We start from the raw sequence: 15,513 nt of genomic DNA, 5'->3' as shown, positions 1-15,513 counted from the left end.
GAGCCCGGGAGGCGGAGGTTGCAGTGAGCTGAGATCGCATTACTTCACTCCAGCTTGGGCAACAGAGAGAGACGTCATCTAAAAATAATAGTAAAATAATCTGGAAGCAGGTTAGGCCAGAGACAAAGTTAGGTTGAAGTTCCCACATGAGGTAGTTATTGAGGCACTTTATCTGTGGAGTGAGTCCCTGGCTATGAGCAAGGAGATCTGGAATCTTGGCTTCGGCTTTACCGCTAACTTGCTGGTTGACCTTTGCCAAGTGATTCACCTTCTGTGAATTCAGCTTTCCCATTTGTAAAATGGAATAAACTGTGCGTTTCCCTCCTCAGCCCCTGACAGTTATTGCAGTAAGAAAATGAAACGAAAAGCAATCAAAGCGTTTTGGAAAGTTAATGCCATGCGTGAAGAGGAAGCTATTACTCCAAGCCCCTCTTCATCAGAGGGCTAGAGTAAGGGCAGGGTTGAGACGGGCTGAGGCTGTGGTCCCTCTTTCCAGGTCCTTGTCTTCCTCCCGTCGGCCTGGGGGCGCCCGCTCACGGGGCTTTTCTATCCCAGAGTTCTTCTCTATGGTTTTTCCCTCCAGGACCGTGAAGGCGGGAGGGCGTGGCCAGCACGCCTTTTCCGCTAGTCGCCCCCCTCTAGCCCACAGTCTCGCTGCCCTGAGCCTCCCGTGCCGGCCGGCCGGCCGGGGGAACAGGCGGGAGCTCGGGGGGCTCGCGGGGGGGCGGGGGGAGTTCCGGTTCCGGTTCTTTGTGCAGCTGCATCGGCGGCTCCGGGAAGATGGCGGCCCGGGCGGGTTTCCAGTCTGTGGCTCCCAGCGGCGGCGCCGGAGCCTCAGGAGGGGCGGGCGCGGCTGCTGCCTTGGGCCCAGGCGGAACTCCGGGGCCTCCAGTGCGAATGGGCCCGGCTCCGGGTCAAGGGCTGTACCGCTCCCCGATGCCTGGAGCGGCCTATCCGGTGAGTGGGGCAGGAGGAGGGGCGCGCGGGCCGGGGGCGGGGCCGAGCGGGACCTGGGAGTGACAGGGGTCGGGGGAGAAGTAGGTGGGACTACCTTGGGAGGGGTTCGGGCTCTGGGTGGGGGTTGAGGGAGGCAGTTAGCGTTCAGGCACCTGATCCTATGGGCATTGTTTCCTTGGGGAGTCGGTGGAGAACCAGGGTGGGTGAAGTGGGTCCGGGATACCTTTACGAGGGCCGGAGTGCAAAGGGGCTTGAGCAGCTCTATCCAGTGATCAGAGGAACAGAGTTGTAGCTGGCAAATTGAGGTCAGCTTCTAGATAGTAGCTAGCAGAGTAAATGTGGAATTCGAGATGTCCGATGTGTCTGATCCAAAATAGACTGAGGAGAATTTCAATATAATCTGACTCTCTTAGGTTTCGGACCCTATTTTTCTATGGAGTCACTACTGGAGCAAAGGGTTCTCCTCTCATTGTCCTCCATTCCATCCCTAAACCTTACTTCATTCAAATAACTCAGGCATCCTCTGCTTTTTTTTCTTGGTGGGGTTTAGCAGGTGAAACCATGACATTTCTGGGTCCTTTCCCCTCTGTAGAGACCAGGTATGCTGCCAGGCAGCCGAATGACACCTCAGGGACCTTCCATGGGACCTCCTGGCTATGGGGGGAACCCTTCAGTCCGACCTGGCCTGGCCCAGTCAGGGATGGACCAGTCCCGCAAGAGGCCTGCCCCTCAGCAGATCCAGCAGGTCCAGCAGCAGGCGGTCCAAAATCGAAACCACAAGTAAGATGATCCTAGGGCAGAGGGAGGGAGGGAGGAGGCCTGGGAGGACACAGGTGGTGGGAGTACCTGAACCAAGAAGTGGTGGTGCTTTGTCAGCAGATGGTCCTACAGGACTGATCCTTGAGAATGCTTGGTGGTGGTGGTGGTGGTGGTGGTTCTTTGATTTGAGAGAAGTTTTGCGATCTCTTCGCATTACTATAAATGGACATGCTGACAGCTTATTTTCACATTCTGACTAGTTCTGTCTCAACCTGATAATGGTATGTATTCCCAACAGTGCAAAGAAAAAGAAGATGGCTGACAAAATTCTACCTCAAAGGGTGAGTCCAGGCTATAGGTCTTCTGGAAAGTGTGGTGAGTTTGAGTATAGAGATGATCATCCTAGATCTCATTAATTTTTCTGTTCCTAAGATTCGTGAACTGGTACCAGAATCCCAGGCCTACATGGATCTCTTGGCTTTTGAAAGGAAACTGGACCAGACTATCATGAGGAAACGGCTAGATATCCAAGAGGCCTTGAAACGTCCTATCAAGGTAACACAGGAAAGCACTAGGCAGAGAGCCAAAGGAGAGGACCCAGGAACCTTCAGCAGGTTTAGCATGAGAAATCAAAGGCACAGCACAACTCTCCTTGGCATTTAAATTGCATCTCTCCCTTCCGCCTACAAACTGAGAATTACATTAGGAGGATAAGAACAGAATGGCAAAGGGGGAGGGGCTCTTGATGTCTCTTGTACTAGAAATATACCCTTGTCCATGTTTTTGCTATAACTGCTCTGCTACCTTGGGAACCTGGCACCTTGCATGACTTTGTCCACCTGGCATCCCACTGTATACAGTTGTACTTAGGCTGATGGCCAGTACTCCTCTTCTAAATGGAATCTTTATCCATCCATCCAAGGGACTGGGTAGACAGTAAGCCAGTCTATTAGGAGTAATTTTGGGGTTTGGGGAGACCCTTGTCTTCAACATCAGACCACTGTAGCCCCACGATCAATCCTGTTTCTGCCTTCCTCAGCAAAAACGGAAGCTGCGAATTTTCATTTCTAACACTTTCAATCCGGCTAAGTCAGATGCCGAGGATGGGGAAGGGACGGTGGCTTCCTGGGAGCTTCGGGTAGAAGGACGGCTCCTGGAGGATGTGAGTTCAAGGTCCATCATGGTTGGCATCTAGGGTGGGAGCTGCTGGGAATGAACAGTGTTGTCTGGTCAGCAGGAAGCCTAACTGGTGCTCACAGCTCCTTTTGGGAGCAGTAGGGAGAGGGATGCTCTGTTCCCTGCACAAAAGACAATAGTCCTTTGTGTTTTGCCCCCACACCTTTGGCCCTCACTGGTACCATTTGGAGAACCTTATTGTCCTGGGATCTGACTTGTTGTTTACCTTCCTCTTGGTGCTGCTGGCTGTTGGATTTAGCCATATTTGTAGATTATTTAGGGTTTTTTTTTTTGTTTTTTATTTTTAATCAAGTGAGCTTGCATTCATTGTGAGGCCCTGTTTCCTCTCTGAGTCCTTGTGGTATCTCCATCATCCCAGCTTTCATTGGAGACACCCTGCAGTTTAAGTGGGATAGATTTCTCTGACAGGCTCTTTGTTGCTTCCTGAGGAGCATCAGCTGACAGGTGATAGCCCCCAAACTTCCCACCCCAGAAGCTCCTTGGGGAAGCTCACCTTTCTCTCATTCCCTTACATTCTCTGGCTCTATTTTTAGCTGCTCACAGGCAAGCTAATTGGAATGCACTTTTGCAGGAGAACCAGGGCTCAGTGTCAGAGCCTCCTTCTCTATATAGGTCTGGTCCATCTGCTGGTGGTGTCATTCTGTCCAAATAAAGCTGTTTTTTGTTCTGGCTGCTTATTGCCTGTGATTCATTTCCCCTCTAGAATCAGACTTTTCCCTGCTCAAACTCGCTTAGTTATGTGTAATGGTTTGCTTAACTTGCCACATTTCCCTTGAGCAAATGAGGTGGGGTAAAACAGTGACCCTGTAGGTGTTCTAGGCTGCACCTTCAGGGTTCTGTTGCTACCATGACTGGTTTAATACCTGCAGATGCCTGCTTTGCCTGTCTCTCCTAAGAGATATTCAGAAGATATTTTTGAGTTTTTTCCTATTGCTGTTGGGGTTCCTTTTTCATAGGATTTTGTCTTGGGAAGTTTCTTTTGGCCATTTCTAACATGATTTTTCTTTTCTCTCCTTTAGTCAGCCTTGTCCAAATATGATGCCACTAAACAAAAGAGGAAGTTCTCTTCTTTTTTTAAGTCCTTGGTGATTGAACTGGACAAAGACCTGTATGGGCCAGACAACCATCTGGTAGAAGTGAGTAGTTCTGCCTTCTAGGCTTTGACTCTGATTGGAGGATGATGGACTTGGGAGCCATATTTGAATGTCTAAGAAGGGGAGATAGAAAGTAGTCACTCTGGGTGTACACAGTACTACTCCAGGTATACAGTTTGCACATTGACCTCTAGGTGGCACTAGCATGTTTAGTTAGGACTAAGGGCTCTTGTAATCTAACTTGTCTCATCTTTTGATGTTACTATCCTGGTCACTGCCACCTCTTTCAAGGGAAATTCTACTGGTGGCCTCTTGTACATGCCAGGCCATCTCTGCATCTTGCTTGCTAATGATGGTGAGATGTGGCTATCCATGCATCAATCATACTTTTTCCTGGTAGCAGTTGCTGTAATTAGAGGGATTGACTGATAGGGTACTAGTACTTGGCAGGGTCACCATCAGGAACTTCCTCTTGGTCTCTGCTCCGTTTAGATTTACTTCCAATTCACCAAAACCTTTATTAAGATGCCTGATTGCACACCGTTTTGAAGCCCATGTTAGCAACAGTATTCTTTGGGATACAGGCAAAACCAGAATGATAGTCCAGCCAGCACTCCAAGTGAACTTAACCTGCTCCTTTCTTTGCCAGTGTAGCTGCAGCCCCTTAACCTCAACCAGTAAGAGACATGGGAAGGTCTTTACCACCTAATAAGGGAAGTAAGTCATAGAATCAATAGAATTTGTAAATATATTTAACTTAATTTTATAGCAATAGAGTATAGTGGTTAAGAATGTGGACTGTAGAATCAGACACACCAGAGCTTAGATTGCAGCTCTACCACTTATTGGCTGTTTGACCTAAGCAAGTTACTTTATTCTGCTGAGCGTTAGTTTTCTTATCTGTAAAATAGGTATAAGTGTGCCTATCTTGTATAGATGTTTGGAAAGTGATAATCCAGGTAAATGTCTTAGAATATTCTCGCACATGGTACTCAGTAAATGATAGCTATGTTATGTTACTGTTCACATGTGTATTAGCCATTTTGTGGATAAAATTATCACTGGACATTCAGGCTTACTTAAATGTAACCACAAACAGAATTAAAAGGTTAATCTACTTATACACAGACAGTAATCCCAAAGCCATATGCAGTTTTTAAAAATGCCTCATGCTATTGCTATTACTCTTCTCCAGTAGCCTCAATAATCAAAGTTGAATATTCAGTCATTACAGAAGCTCTTCCCTCCCACCCCAGCTCTTCCTCTGGGAGAGCACCCCCTGACATCTTCCTCTCTGTAGTGGCACAGGACCGCCACTACCCAGGAGACCGATGGCTTTCAGGTGAAGCGACCAGGAGACGTGAATGTACGATGTACTGTCCTACTGATGCTGGATTACCAGGTATTCTGTGGTGGTGTGAGGGGGGTCCAGCTTTCACAGCCACATCCAGTCAGCAGTCTCCCCTTAAAGGGTTTACGTCTAGTTGTGAATAATTTGCCACTTTGGCATAGAGATAAGAGTCTTAGTGATCTCTGAGTTCTTCCTAGAATTTTTCTGTCCCAGAAAAAGCTCCACATTGTTTGTTGAATAGCTTGAATGTATTACTGCATATAGACCTAGCTAACTAGCTTCATACCCTATACCCTTTGGTTCCCTGCAGCCTCCCCAGTTTAAATTAGACCCCCGCCTAGCTCGGCTTCTGGGCATCCACACCCAGACTCGTCCAGTGATCATCCAAGCACTGTGGCAATATATTAAGACACATAAGCTCCAGGATCCTCATGAGCGGGAGTTTGTCATCTGTGACAAGTACCTGCAGCAGGTAAGTAATGGACCCATTGTTTTGCTAGAATCTGTTAGACTACTAGTTATGCTCAAAATGCTAACCTCAGGTGCATCTGCCCTTTGCCACAGATCTTTGAGTCTCAACGTATGAAGTTTTCAGAGATCCCTCAGCGGCTCCATGCCTTGCTTATGCCACCAGAACCTATCATCATTAATCATGTCATCAGGTAGGCCTGTGTGTGAGGGGTAGTGCTGTGCTGGAGCTGCCTTCTACCAACTTGCACGAGCCAGTTGTCAAATTTTCAGGAATTTTGCAAACAGGTTGTTAAACAAAGCTGTTATTTACAATTAAATTATATAAACTTATAATTAAATATATTAGACTAAAAGTGGGTAACATACTCAAAATGTATTACTTCCTCATTATTACATTTTATTGTATTTGTGCTCTTGAGGTTATTTTTGCCTATTGTATTTGCCTGTTATATTTGCCTATTTTTATCTGGTGGAAATATGATACAATGTGTTTATCTGTTATTGCACATCTCTTCCCAACTCTGAACAGTAATGTGATGTTGGTAGCTTGCAATCAGAATATTTAAGCCCCAGAGATCAGAAAATGCCACACACCTGGGCTCTTCCTCCTGCCCTCCTTTGGAAGATCAGTTGTTAAACATTTACCAGGTCTTCACTGATAGAAGGGCTCAGGGCCCATCTTTTCTCTGGATGGTTCAGCATTCAAGTCTGAGCCTTCAATTATGCTACTTCTATTCACTTTTTTGTTTAGAAGATGGAGAGCAAGGCACCTCTAGGCAGATAGGGAGTGAAAAAAAGTCATTTCTTCTCAAAGCAGCATGTCTCTGTAGTTGGATATAGTCTCCTTGCCTTCCTTCCGTTACTCAATATTAATTCCAGTAAGGATTTTTTTTTTCTTTTGACCCTGAACCTATAAGATGATAGAGAGGAAGATTAAAAAAAAAAAAGATAAGACCCTGAACCATCACTAGGAGTAACTCCTCAACCTATAAATTAGGTCAGTAGAAGTTGATCTGTCCTGTATTCCTATGCTTAAAGTTAGACCACTTTAAATTTTGTGTTTGACTTTCATTCTGGGGTCAATTTTAGTTTAAAATGGAGAAAGCCAGGCACAGTAGCATTTCCTTGTAGACCTAGCTACTCCAGAGGCTGAGGTGGGTGTATTGCTTGAGCCCCCAAGTTTGAATCCAGCCTGGGCAACGTAGCAAAATCCTGTCTCTGAAACAATGAAAACAGATGTGTTTGTTTAAACATAAAGACTCTCACTCTGTCACCCAGGCTGGAGTGCAGTGGCACAATGTTGGCTCACTGCAACCACTGCCTCTTAGGTACAAGCGATTCTCTTGCAAGTAGTTGTAATTACAGGCATGTGCCACCATGCTGGCTAATTTTGTATTTTTAGTAGAGATGGGGTTTCACCATATTGGCCACGCTGGTCTTGAACTCCTGGCCTTGAGTGATCTGCCTGCGTTGGCCTCCCACAGTGCTGGGAATATAGGCATGAGCCACCACACCTAGCCAAAAAAGTTTTAAAAATTACTATTTTTTTCTTTTTTTTTTGAGACAGAGTCTCTCTCTGTTGCCCAGGCTGGAATGCAGTGGTGTAATCAGGGCTCACTGCATCCTCAACCTCCTGAGCTCAAGTGATCCTCCCACCTCAACCTCCTGAGTAGTTGGGACCACAGGTGTGTGCCACCATGCCCAGGAATTATTTTGAAATTTTTTGTAGAACCAGGTGTCTTACTGTGTGGTGTAGGCTGGTCTTGAACTCATGGGCTTAATCAGTCCTCTCACCTCAGCCTCCCAAAGTGTTAGGATTACATGCCTGAGCCACCATGGCCCACTAAAAAAAAATTTTTTTTTTTTTTTTTGAGATAGTCTTACTGTCATCCAGGCTGGAATGTAGTGGCACGAACTTGGCTCCCTACCCTCTGCCTCCCAGGTTCAAGAGAGTCTCCTGCCTCAGCTTCCCGAGTAGCTGGGGCTACAAGTGTGAGCTACCACGCCTGTCTAATTTTTTAGTAGAGAAGGGGTTTCACCATGTTGGCCAGGCTGGTCTTGGACTCCTGACCTCAGGTGATCACCCGCCATGGCCTCCCAAAGTGCTGGGATTACAGGTGTGAGCCACCACGCCTGGCTGCCAAAATTTTTTTTAAAGGGAGAAAGATAGCATCGATTTCCTGCTGTAGCAGTGATTTCCTCTGGAGAGGAAGGAAACACTTTTCACTGGATACCTTTTGTACTGCTTGAATGTTTACCATTGAATTTTTAAAGAAATCAACTCTATTGAAGTATAATTTATATATAACAGATTATACCAATTGAAAGTGTGGTTTGAAGACTTTGGCAGACGTGTATACCACATAGCTGCCGCAATAAACATTTCTGTCACACCCAAAAGTTCTTGGAGTTAGCCCCCTTTTGCAGTTAGCCCCCTTTCGCTTCATCCTGGACCTTCTTTTTGACCCTGTGTAATTAGGTCTTAGGGGACAAGGACAAGCTCTTTACCAAGCTCCTTTGGTTTCCTGTCCAGTGTTGACCCGAATGACCAGAAAAAGACAGCTTGTTATGACATTGATGTTGAAGTGGATGACACCTTGAAGACCCAGATGAATTCTTTTCTGCTGTCCACTGCCAGCCAACAGGAGATCGCTACTCTAGACAACAAGGTAGGGGTCTGTGCCCTCGATAGTTGGGTGCCACCAACCCCCATCACAGCTTCAAGACCTCCTTTTGATTCTTAGTATTCATTCAAAATATGGTGATACCCATTGTATGTCAGATACTGTGCTTGGTACTGGTTTGAGCCAGACTCAAATGAATTCTGATTCTGGGGATATTCTTAATAACACTGAGCCTCGGTTTCTGATTTGTAGAATAGAGACCATATTACCTATTTTTTTTTTTTCCTGGAAGGAGCCTTGCTCTGTTGCCCAGGCTGGAGTGCAGTGGTGCAATCCCGCCTCACTGGAACCTCCACTCCCTGGGTTCAAGTGATTGTCCCATCTCAGCCTCCCAAGTATCTGGGATTACAGGCGCCCACCACCACACCCAGCTAATTTTTGTATTTTTGTAGAGACGGGGTCTCACCAAAATGTTGGCCAGGCTGGTCTCCAACTCCTGACCTCAAATGATCTGCCCGCCTCAGCCTCCCAAAGTACTGGTATTATAGGCATGAGCCACCAAGCCCAGTCCATAGTACCTATTTTAATCAGGTTGCTATGATGATTAAATGAGGAATTGTATGTAAAGACATGAGGCTGTATCTGGCACACAAGAACAACAAATGGCAACTCCTGCTACTATTATTGTTATCGTTATTATTAGACACAGTCCTTGCAAATAAAGCCAACAGTGCTATGGGAACACAAAGGAGAAAGGGAGGCTTTCCTGGAAGAGTTGATGTCTCAACTAAATCTTGAAGGACAAAGTGGGTGTTAATGAAAGGGCAAAAAGGATAGTGGTGTTGGGGGTATAGGAAACAGAAGACATTCCAGAAAGAGGGAATAGGGCATGTAAAGGTCCACAGAGGAGAGAGCGAGCCTGGTGTTTTCAAGAAGTACAGGCCGTTTAGTGTGCTAGAGGCAGCACAGTGCCAGGGATGCTTCGGGAAGACAAACTAGATAGGGAGCCAGATACCTAGTCATGAAGAAGCTTTGATTCAGAGAAAGCTGGTTTATGTTTTATCCTGACCACTGTGTATGGCAGCTGGTTAAGAGATCATTACCAGTGGAGGGACTGATGCTATTTGTATGTAGAATGATCACTTGGAGAAAGGTGGAGAATAATTTGTCAGAGGGCAGGAAGCCCAGTTAGGAGGCTGATGCAGTAATCCATATGAGATGTGTTGAGGCCCTAAACTTACAGTCCCGACAGTGAGCATGGAGATAAGTAGATAGATTTAAGAGGTGTCAAAGTGGAATTAAAGGAATTTGGCCACTGGTTGGATTAGAGTGAGGGGTGAGGGAGAAGGAAATGTTAGGATGACTCCCAGGTCTCTAGCTTGGGTAGACGGTAGCATTCGCTATGACTGGGAAGAGGGGAGGAGGAGCAGGTATTGGAGAAAGGGTAGTGAATTTAGTTTTAGAGATGTCAAGTTTAAGCAGTTGGATTAGTTGGAATTTATAAAATGGACTCTGGGCTGCAGACTGGGGATTTATTACCCTGTCATTGGTAACGGAAGACATACAAGTCAAAGAAATTTACTGGGAGGAGTATGTAGAATGAGAAGATACTTGAAAACAAAATCCAGAGATGGGAGCTTTTGAGACAGCCCCATATGCCAGTCCTTTTCTTCTTGAGAGCACGTTTGGACTTACTTGTGCACTTGTGCTGTGGAATAAGTATTCATCGTGTAGCCTTGCCCATGGTGGGCATTGAGGAGACCAAAAGGAAAACTTTTCACACAAGGGGATACAGAGAGAGACAAGGGCAAATTACCTGCTGAAAGAATGCCAAGGATCGGAGCAGTTGGAGCTCTGTATGGTGGTGCCAGCTCTGGGCAGCACCGTGCCTAGGTTGGGAGTGGCATGTGGAGTTGTCAGGCACCACCTGCTATTTAACTTCTCATTTTTCTATGGTATGAGCTTCGTTCTTCCTTTCAGATCCATGAGACAATAGAAACCATCAACCAGCTGAAGACTCAGCGGGAGTTCATGCTGAGCTTTGCCAGAGACCCTCAGGGTTTCATCAATGACTGGCTTCAGTCCCAGTGCAGGGACCTCAAGGTAAAGAACCTAGGAGAGCCTGGCTAACACAGTGAAACCCTGTCTCCACTAAAAATACAAAAAATTAGCCAGGTGTGGTGGCATGCGCCTGTAGTCCCAGCTACTCGGGAGGCGGAAGCAGGAGAATGTTTGAATCTGGGAGGTGGAGAGTATGTCTCAAAAAAAAAAAAACAAATAAAACAAAGCTAGGAGAGGCCTAAAGGGACTTAGGTCAGTGGGGCACACAGCTGCTTTTTACATGTAGCAGCTGGTAGGAGAGCCAGAGTAAGGAATGAGGGGCCAGATTTTTCTTTTCTTTTTTTTTTTTTTCTTGAGACGGAGTTTCACTCTTGTTACCCAGGCTGGAGTGCGATGGCGCGATCTCGGCTCACCACAACCTCCACCTCCTGGGTGCAGGCAATTCTGCCTCAGCCTCCTGAGTAGCTGGGATTACAGGCATGCACCACCATGCCCAGCTAATTTTTATATTTTTTAGTAGAGACGGGGTTTCACCATGTTGACCAGGATGGTCTCGATCTCTTGACCTCGTGATCCACCCGCCTCAGCCTCCCAAAGTGCTGGGATTACAGGCGTGAGCCACTGCGCCCGGCCCGCCAGATTTTTCTTTAGCACGTTCCAGGGTCCATTTTGCAATTAAGTAGGGAAATGGGGGCAGAGCCATCAAGTGTTAATTTAGTACTTACTTTGTCTGTCACTCTGCTTCATCTTGTCAGGGATACAGAGTGGAAGACCTGATCTCTGCTTTCAAAGCAGCCTACATTCTGTCTGAAGAAACTAGGCTAGTATGGCTGGGCGCGGTGGCTCACGCCTGTAATCTCACTTTGCGGGGCCAAGGCTGACGGATCACTTGAGGTGTCAGGAGTTTGAGACCAGCCTGTCCAACATGGTGAAACCCCGTCTCCACTAAAAATACAAAAATTTAGTAGGCATTGTGGTGCACGCCTGTAAACCCAGCTACTTGTGAGGCTAAAACAGGAGAATTGCTTCAACCCAGGAGGCAGAGGTTGCAGTGAGCTGAGATCACGCCACTGCAATCCAACCTGGGTGACAGAGCGAGACTCCATCTCAAAAAAAAGAAACTAGGTGGCTGGGCATGGTGGCTCACGCCTGTAATCCCAGCAGTTTGGGAGGCCGAGGCAAGTGGATCACCCAAAGTCGAGAGTTTGAGAACAGCCTGGCTAACATGGTGAAACCCCGTCTCTACTAAAAATACAAAATTAGCTGGGAGAAGTGGCGGGTGCCTGTAATCCCAGCTACTCAGGAGGCTGAGGCAGGAGAATCACTTGAACCAGGGAGACGGAGGTTGCAGTGAGCTGAGATCGTGCTATTGCACTCCAGCCTAGGCAACAAGAGGGAAACTCCATCTCAAAAAGAAAAAAAGAAACTAGCATGATAAAAAGTAGTAAACCATATAAGACATTATCAGGCTGGGCACAGTGGCTCACGCCTGTAATCCCAGCACTTTAGGAGGCCGAGGAAGGCAAATGACCTGAAGTCAGGAGTTTGAGACCAGCCTGACCAATGTGGTGAAACCCCATCTCTACTAAAATACAAAAATCAGCTGGGCATGGTGGCATTCACCTGTAATCCCAGTTACTTGGGAGGCAGAGGCTACAGTGGACTGAGATCGTGCCACTTGCACTCCAGCCTGGCTGATGGAGTGAGACTCTGTCTCAAAAAAAAAAAGACATTATCAGACTGACCAGGACCAATAAGATAATTCAGAGAAGGGAGATAGCGAGGCTGGAATCTCTAAGGCTTCATGGAAAATTTGGGATTTGAAGACATTTCCCAGATAGGGAAGCACAGTAAGCTCAGGCAGTAAGATAGGAATGGGCACAGAGTGTATACCCATCAGTTCTCACCCCTCCTGTGACTAGCTAGACGGAGCAGAGGAGCAAGGGAAAGGGGGTGCCAGGAAAGATCTCAGAATAAGGCAGCAACTCGTTGATTGTAGGGGTGACTGGCTGTTGTATCATTTTGCTGAGGCTGCTGTAGCAAACGTACCATAAACTGGGCAGCTTAAACAACAGGGTTGTCTCACATTTGTGGAGGCTGGAAGTCCAAAATCAGTATGGGCAGAGCTGCTTCCTTCTGCGAGCTGGGAGGGAGACTCTGTTCTGTGCATGTCTCAGCTTCTGGTACCTCAGGCGTTCCTTGGCTCGTAGGTGGTGGTCTTGTGACTTCACATTGTCTCTTCTTCTGTACATGTCTGTCTGTCCAAATTTCCCCTCCTTATAAGGGGACCAGTCATACTGGATTAGGGCCCACCCTAATGACCTCATGTTAACTTGATCATCTGCAGAGACCCTATTTCCAAATAAGGTCACATTCACAGGTACTAGGGGGTTAGGACTTCAGCATTTTTTGGGAGGATACAATTTACCCAATAATGGGTGTGAAGGAAAGAAACAAGCCTTTTCTCTCTCTTCCCCCACCGTGCATCTCCACTTCCCTCAGACAATGACTGATGTGGTGGGTAACCCAGAGGAGGAGCGCCGAGCTGAGTTCTACTTCCAGCCCTGGGCTCAGGAGGCCGTGTGTCGATATTTCTACTCCAAGGTAAGTACTGGGGGTGCACGGGGGAAATTAACAAAAGACATGGGGTCTTCACCCCTGATGGGGGTCAGTGGTGTTAGATACCAACGTCTGGTTTGTCTCATCTTCCACTCCCTTCACCATTTTCTCCTTAGGTGCAGCAGAGACGACAAGAATTAGAGCAAGCCCTGGGAATCCGGAATACATAGGGCCTCTCCCACAGCCCTGATTCGGCTGCACCGATTCTTGATTTGGGCCCTGTGCTGCCTGCCTCAAAGCACCTGCCTTGGTCTTGCTTGGGGCGTTCCAGGGGATGCCGTTGGTTCAAGGACAACATCATAATGAAGAGGGTCTCACATTTCTGTCTCATAAGACCTTTTATCCTCTTCTCTCACCCCATCCCTTCCTACCCCCAGCTTCCCTTTGCCCTACAAAGTTCCCATGTGCCTCTACCCTCCCCTGGTCTACATAAGACCTCTAGATAGTATTAGAGAGAGAACCTGTAGTGGTAATGAGTGCTCAGAATGGATTGGGCCTAAGGCCAGGTGGTCTTTGAGGGGACCAGCTACACTGATCCTGCCCTTCAGAGACCCAGGAGTTGGGAGTTTTAGCCCCTTCTCCAAGACTCAGGCCTGGGGGCACTCTATAAGCTAGTTGATCTTGACTCTCCTGGTAACAGAATCCAATTTCCTTCCTTCCCTCCACAGGTTTGGAGCAAACTCTCCCTTCACTTGTTGCCCTGTAGCACTAAAGAAACCCTGGTTCTTGGGCTCCACGGGGCCCCAGGTCAGTCCCCAGCCCTCTGGGTTGGCCTGTTCTCTCAGTGCTTCTCTCCTTAGTTGGGGTCCACATCAGTATTGGAGTTTGTTCTTTAACTATTGCTCCCTCCCAGACACTCCCTGTGGCTGCCCTTTGTGATTCCTTCAGATCTGCCCTAACCCCAGGCATTTGGGTGGGTGAATCTTGCCTTTGCCTTTCAGAGCCCCAGGGATCTCATCTGGGGAACTGTCATTGCCAGCAGAGGCTGTTCCTTCCTGCTGTTGTTGGGAGATGTGACTCATTCATTCACTCCACCCTGCCTCCCCATCCCTTAATGGAGAAACAGGCCTGAAACCAAACGGGTAAAAAGCCCTGGGCCATCCCTGTCTTCCTGTCCCTTGCCTGCCCAGTTGACACCTACTGGTGACTTTTAGGGCACTGAGGAGTGAAAGCACCTAGGGCTGGAGAATAGCGCTGAGTTGGGTTTGTGACTCTTCCCTCTCCCTGCCTCACAGGATTGTGACTCCCCAGCCCCTGCCCTCAAAGCTTCAGACCCCTCAGGTAGCAGCAGGACCTTGTGATCTTGGCCCCTTGGAACTGAGATGGTTTTTGCATCTTTCCAGGAGAGCCTCACATTCTTCCAGGTTGTATCGCCCCCGAGTTAGCATATCCCAGGCTCGCAGACTCAACACAGCAAGGGTGGGAGACAGCTGGGCACAGAGGGGAAATTCCGTTCAGCATGGGCTCTAAACCCACAGAACTGACAAAGCCCCTGCTTCCCCACCCCCTCCTCAGGCTCCTGCGAGCACACCCCCACCCCCAAATCCCTGCCTGTTCTACACTGGGGACAGCAGAATATTCTTCCCATCTTCCCCTTCCCACCATTTTCCCTCCCTTGAAAGGTTGACACTGGACAACCTTGGGGCAGATGAGCCCTGGCCTGCCTCCTGGCTGGAACCATGAGAAGGAAGCTCAGTACTTCCACAGTGTCCCTGTTGAGAACTGTTTTTATTAACTGAATTATTATGTTTTTTCATGGACCAAAATTTTTTTTGTACTGTCCCCTTATTGATGTTACCCAATTTTAATAAAAGAATCTTCTGAAGGATGGGTCCCCCTACCTACTGTGAGAGAGCTCTTCCCTGAGCTCTTCCTTCAATACCATTAGCCATGCTCATAAGTGTTTGTTCATTTTATTTGACATGTATTTATCAAGCACCTACTATGTGCTAGTTGTGATGCTAGACGTGGGAGGTACAGTGGCAAATGAGATTTCTGCTTTTGTGGACTTCAGGGTCTTACCTTAAGAGATTGCTCTGTCTGCCCCAGTGGTCCAAGCAGGCTAGTTGCTAGTTGGCATTATTGGGCGAACTGGATCTTAGAGCCCTTCCCCGACTTTCCTTGTTAGGCAGGTACTAACAGGTCAGTAGCAGTCATCTTCCCCCTTGTCCATCTGAGCTCCCCAGGGCACTTGCTGGCTGGAGTGAGCTTTGGATGCCTGTGATCCCTTAGGTTTGACCAACCTGAGCCTCCTTTGGAGGAGTTTCACTTCGCCTCCAGGGCTTCTCTCTAGATGTGGGCAGGACCTGGACGACCAACGACATTTTTGCTTTTTGTGCTGGCTGCTCTTTAAGGTTCCACTTTCAAGGTTTGGGTAGGA

The 15,513-nt window shown here is 47.6% G+C and overlaps 1 protein-coding gene across 5 annotated transcripts; it reads left to right on the top strand.

Moving 5' to 3' along the window:
- Window positions 1-387: 387 nt before the first annotated feature.
- On the top strand, window positions 388-15,020 carry SMARCD1 (SWI/SNF related, matrix associated, actin dependent regulator of chromatin, subfamily d, member 1). 5 transcript variants are annotated; one of them, XM_032293788.1, is made up of 13 exons: window positions 388-957; window positions 1,550-1,737; window positions 2,012-2,057; window positions 2,149-2,271; window positions 2,756-2,878; window positions 3,933-4,049; window positions 5,308-5,409; window positions 5,669-5,830; window positions 5,923-6,020; window positions 8,363-8,498; window positions 10,434-10,556; window positions 13,017-13,118; window positions 13,250-15,020. In XM_032293788.1, exons 1-13 carry the CDS (start codon window positions 781-783, stop codon window positions 13,301-13,303), a joined length of 1,551 nt encoding a protein of 516 aa, XP_032149679.1. In that variant the 5' UTR covers window positions 388-780; the 3' UTR covers window positions 13,304-15,020. The 5 variants fall into 5 exon arrangements, with proteins under 5 accessions (XP_032149679.1, XP_032149688.1, XP_032149695.1 ...); XM_032293797.1 differs by having other exon boundaries at window positions 2,015-2,057; window positions 13,250-14,961; XM_032293815.1 differs by lacking the exon at window positions 388-957 and adding an exon at window positions 1,089-1,262.
- The last annotated feature ends 493 nt before the right edge of the window (window positions 15,021-15,513 follow it).

Source organism: Sapajus apella, unplaced genomic scaffold, assembly GCF_009761245.1.
Source record: "Sapajus apella isolate SASKATOON/1434 unplaced genomic scaffold, GSC_monkey_1.0 scaffold2, whole genome shotgun sequence".
NCBI classification, from domain to species: Eukaryota; Metazoa; Chordata; class Mammalia; order Primates; family Cebidae; genus Sapajus; species Sapajus apella.
The sequence above is the reverse complement of the archived record's forward strand: the minus strand, read 5'-3'. Positions and strand labels throughout refer to the sequence as shown.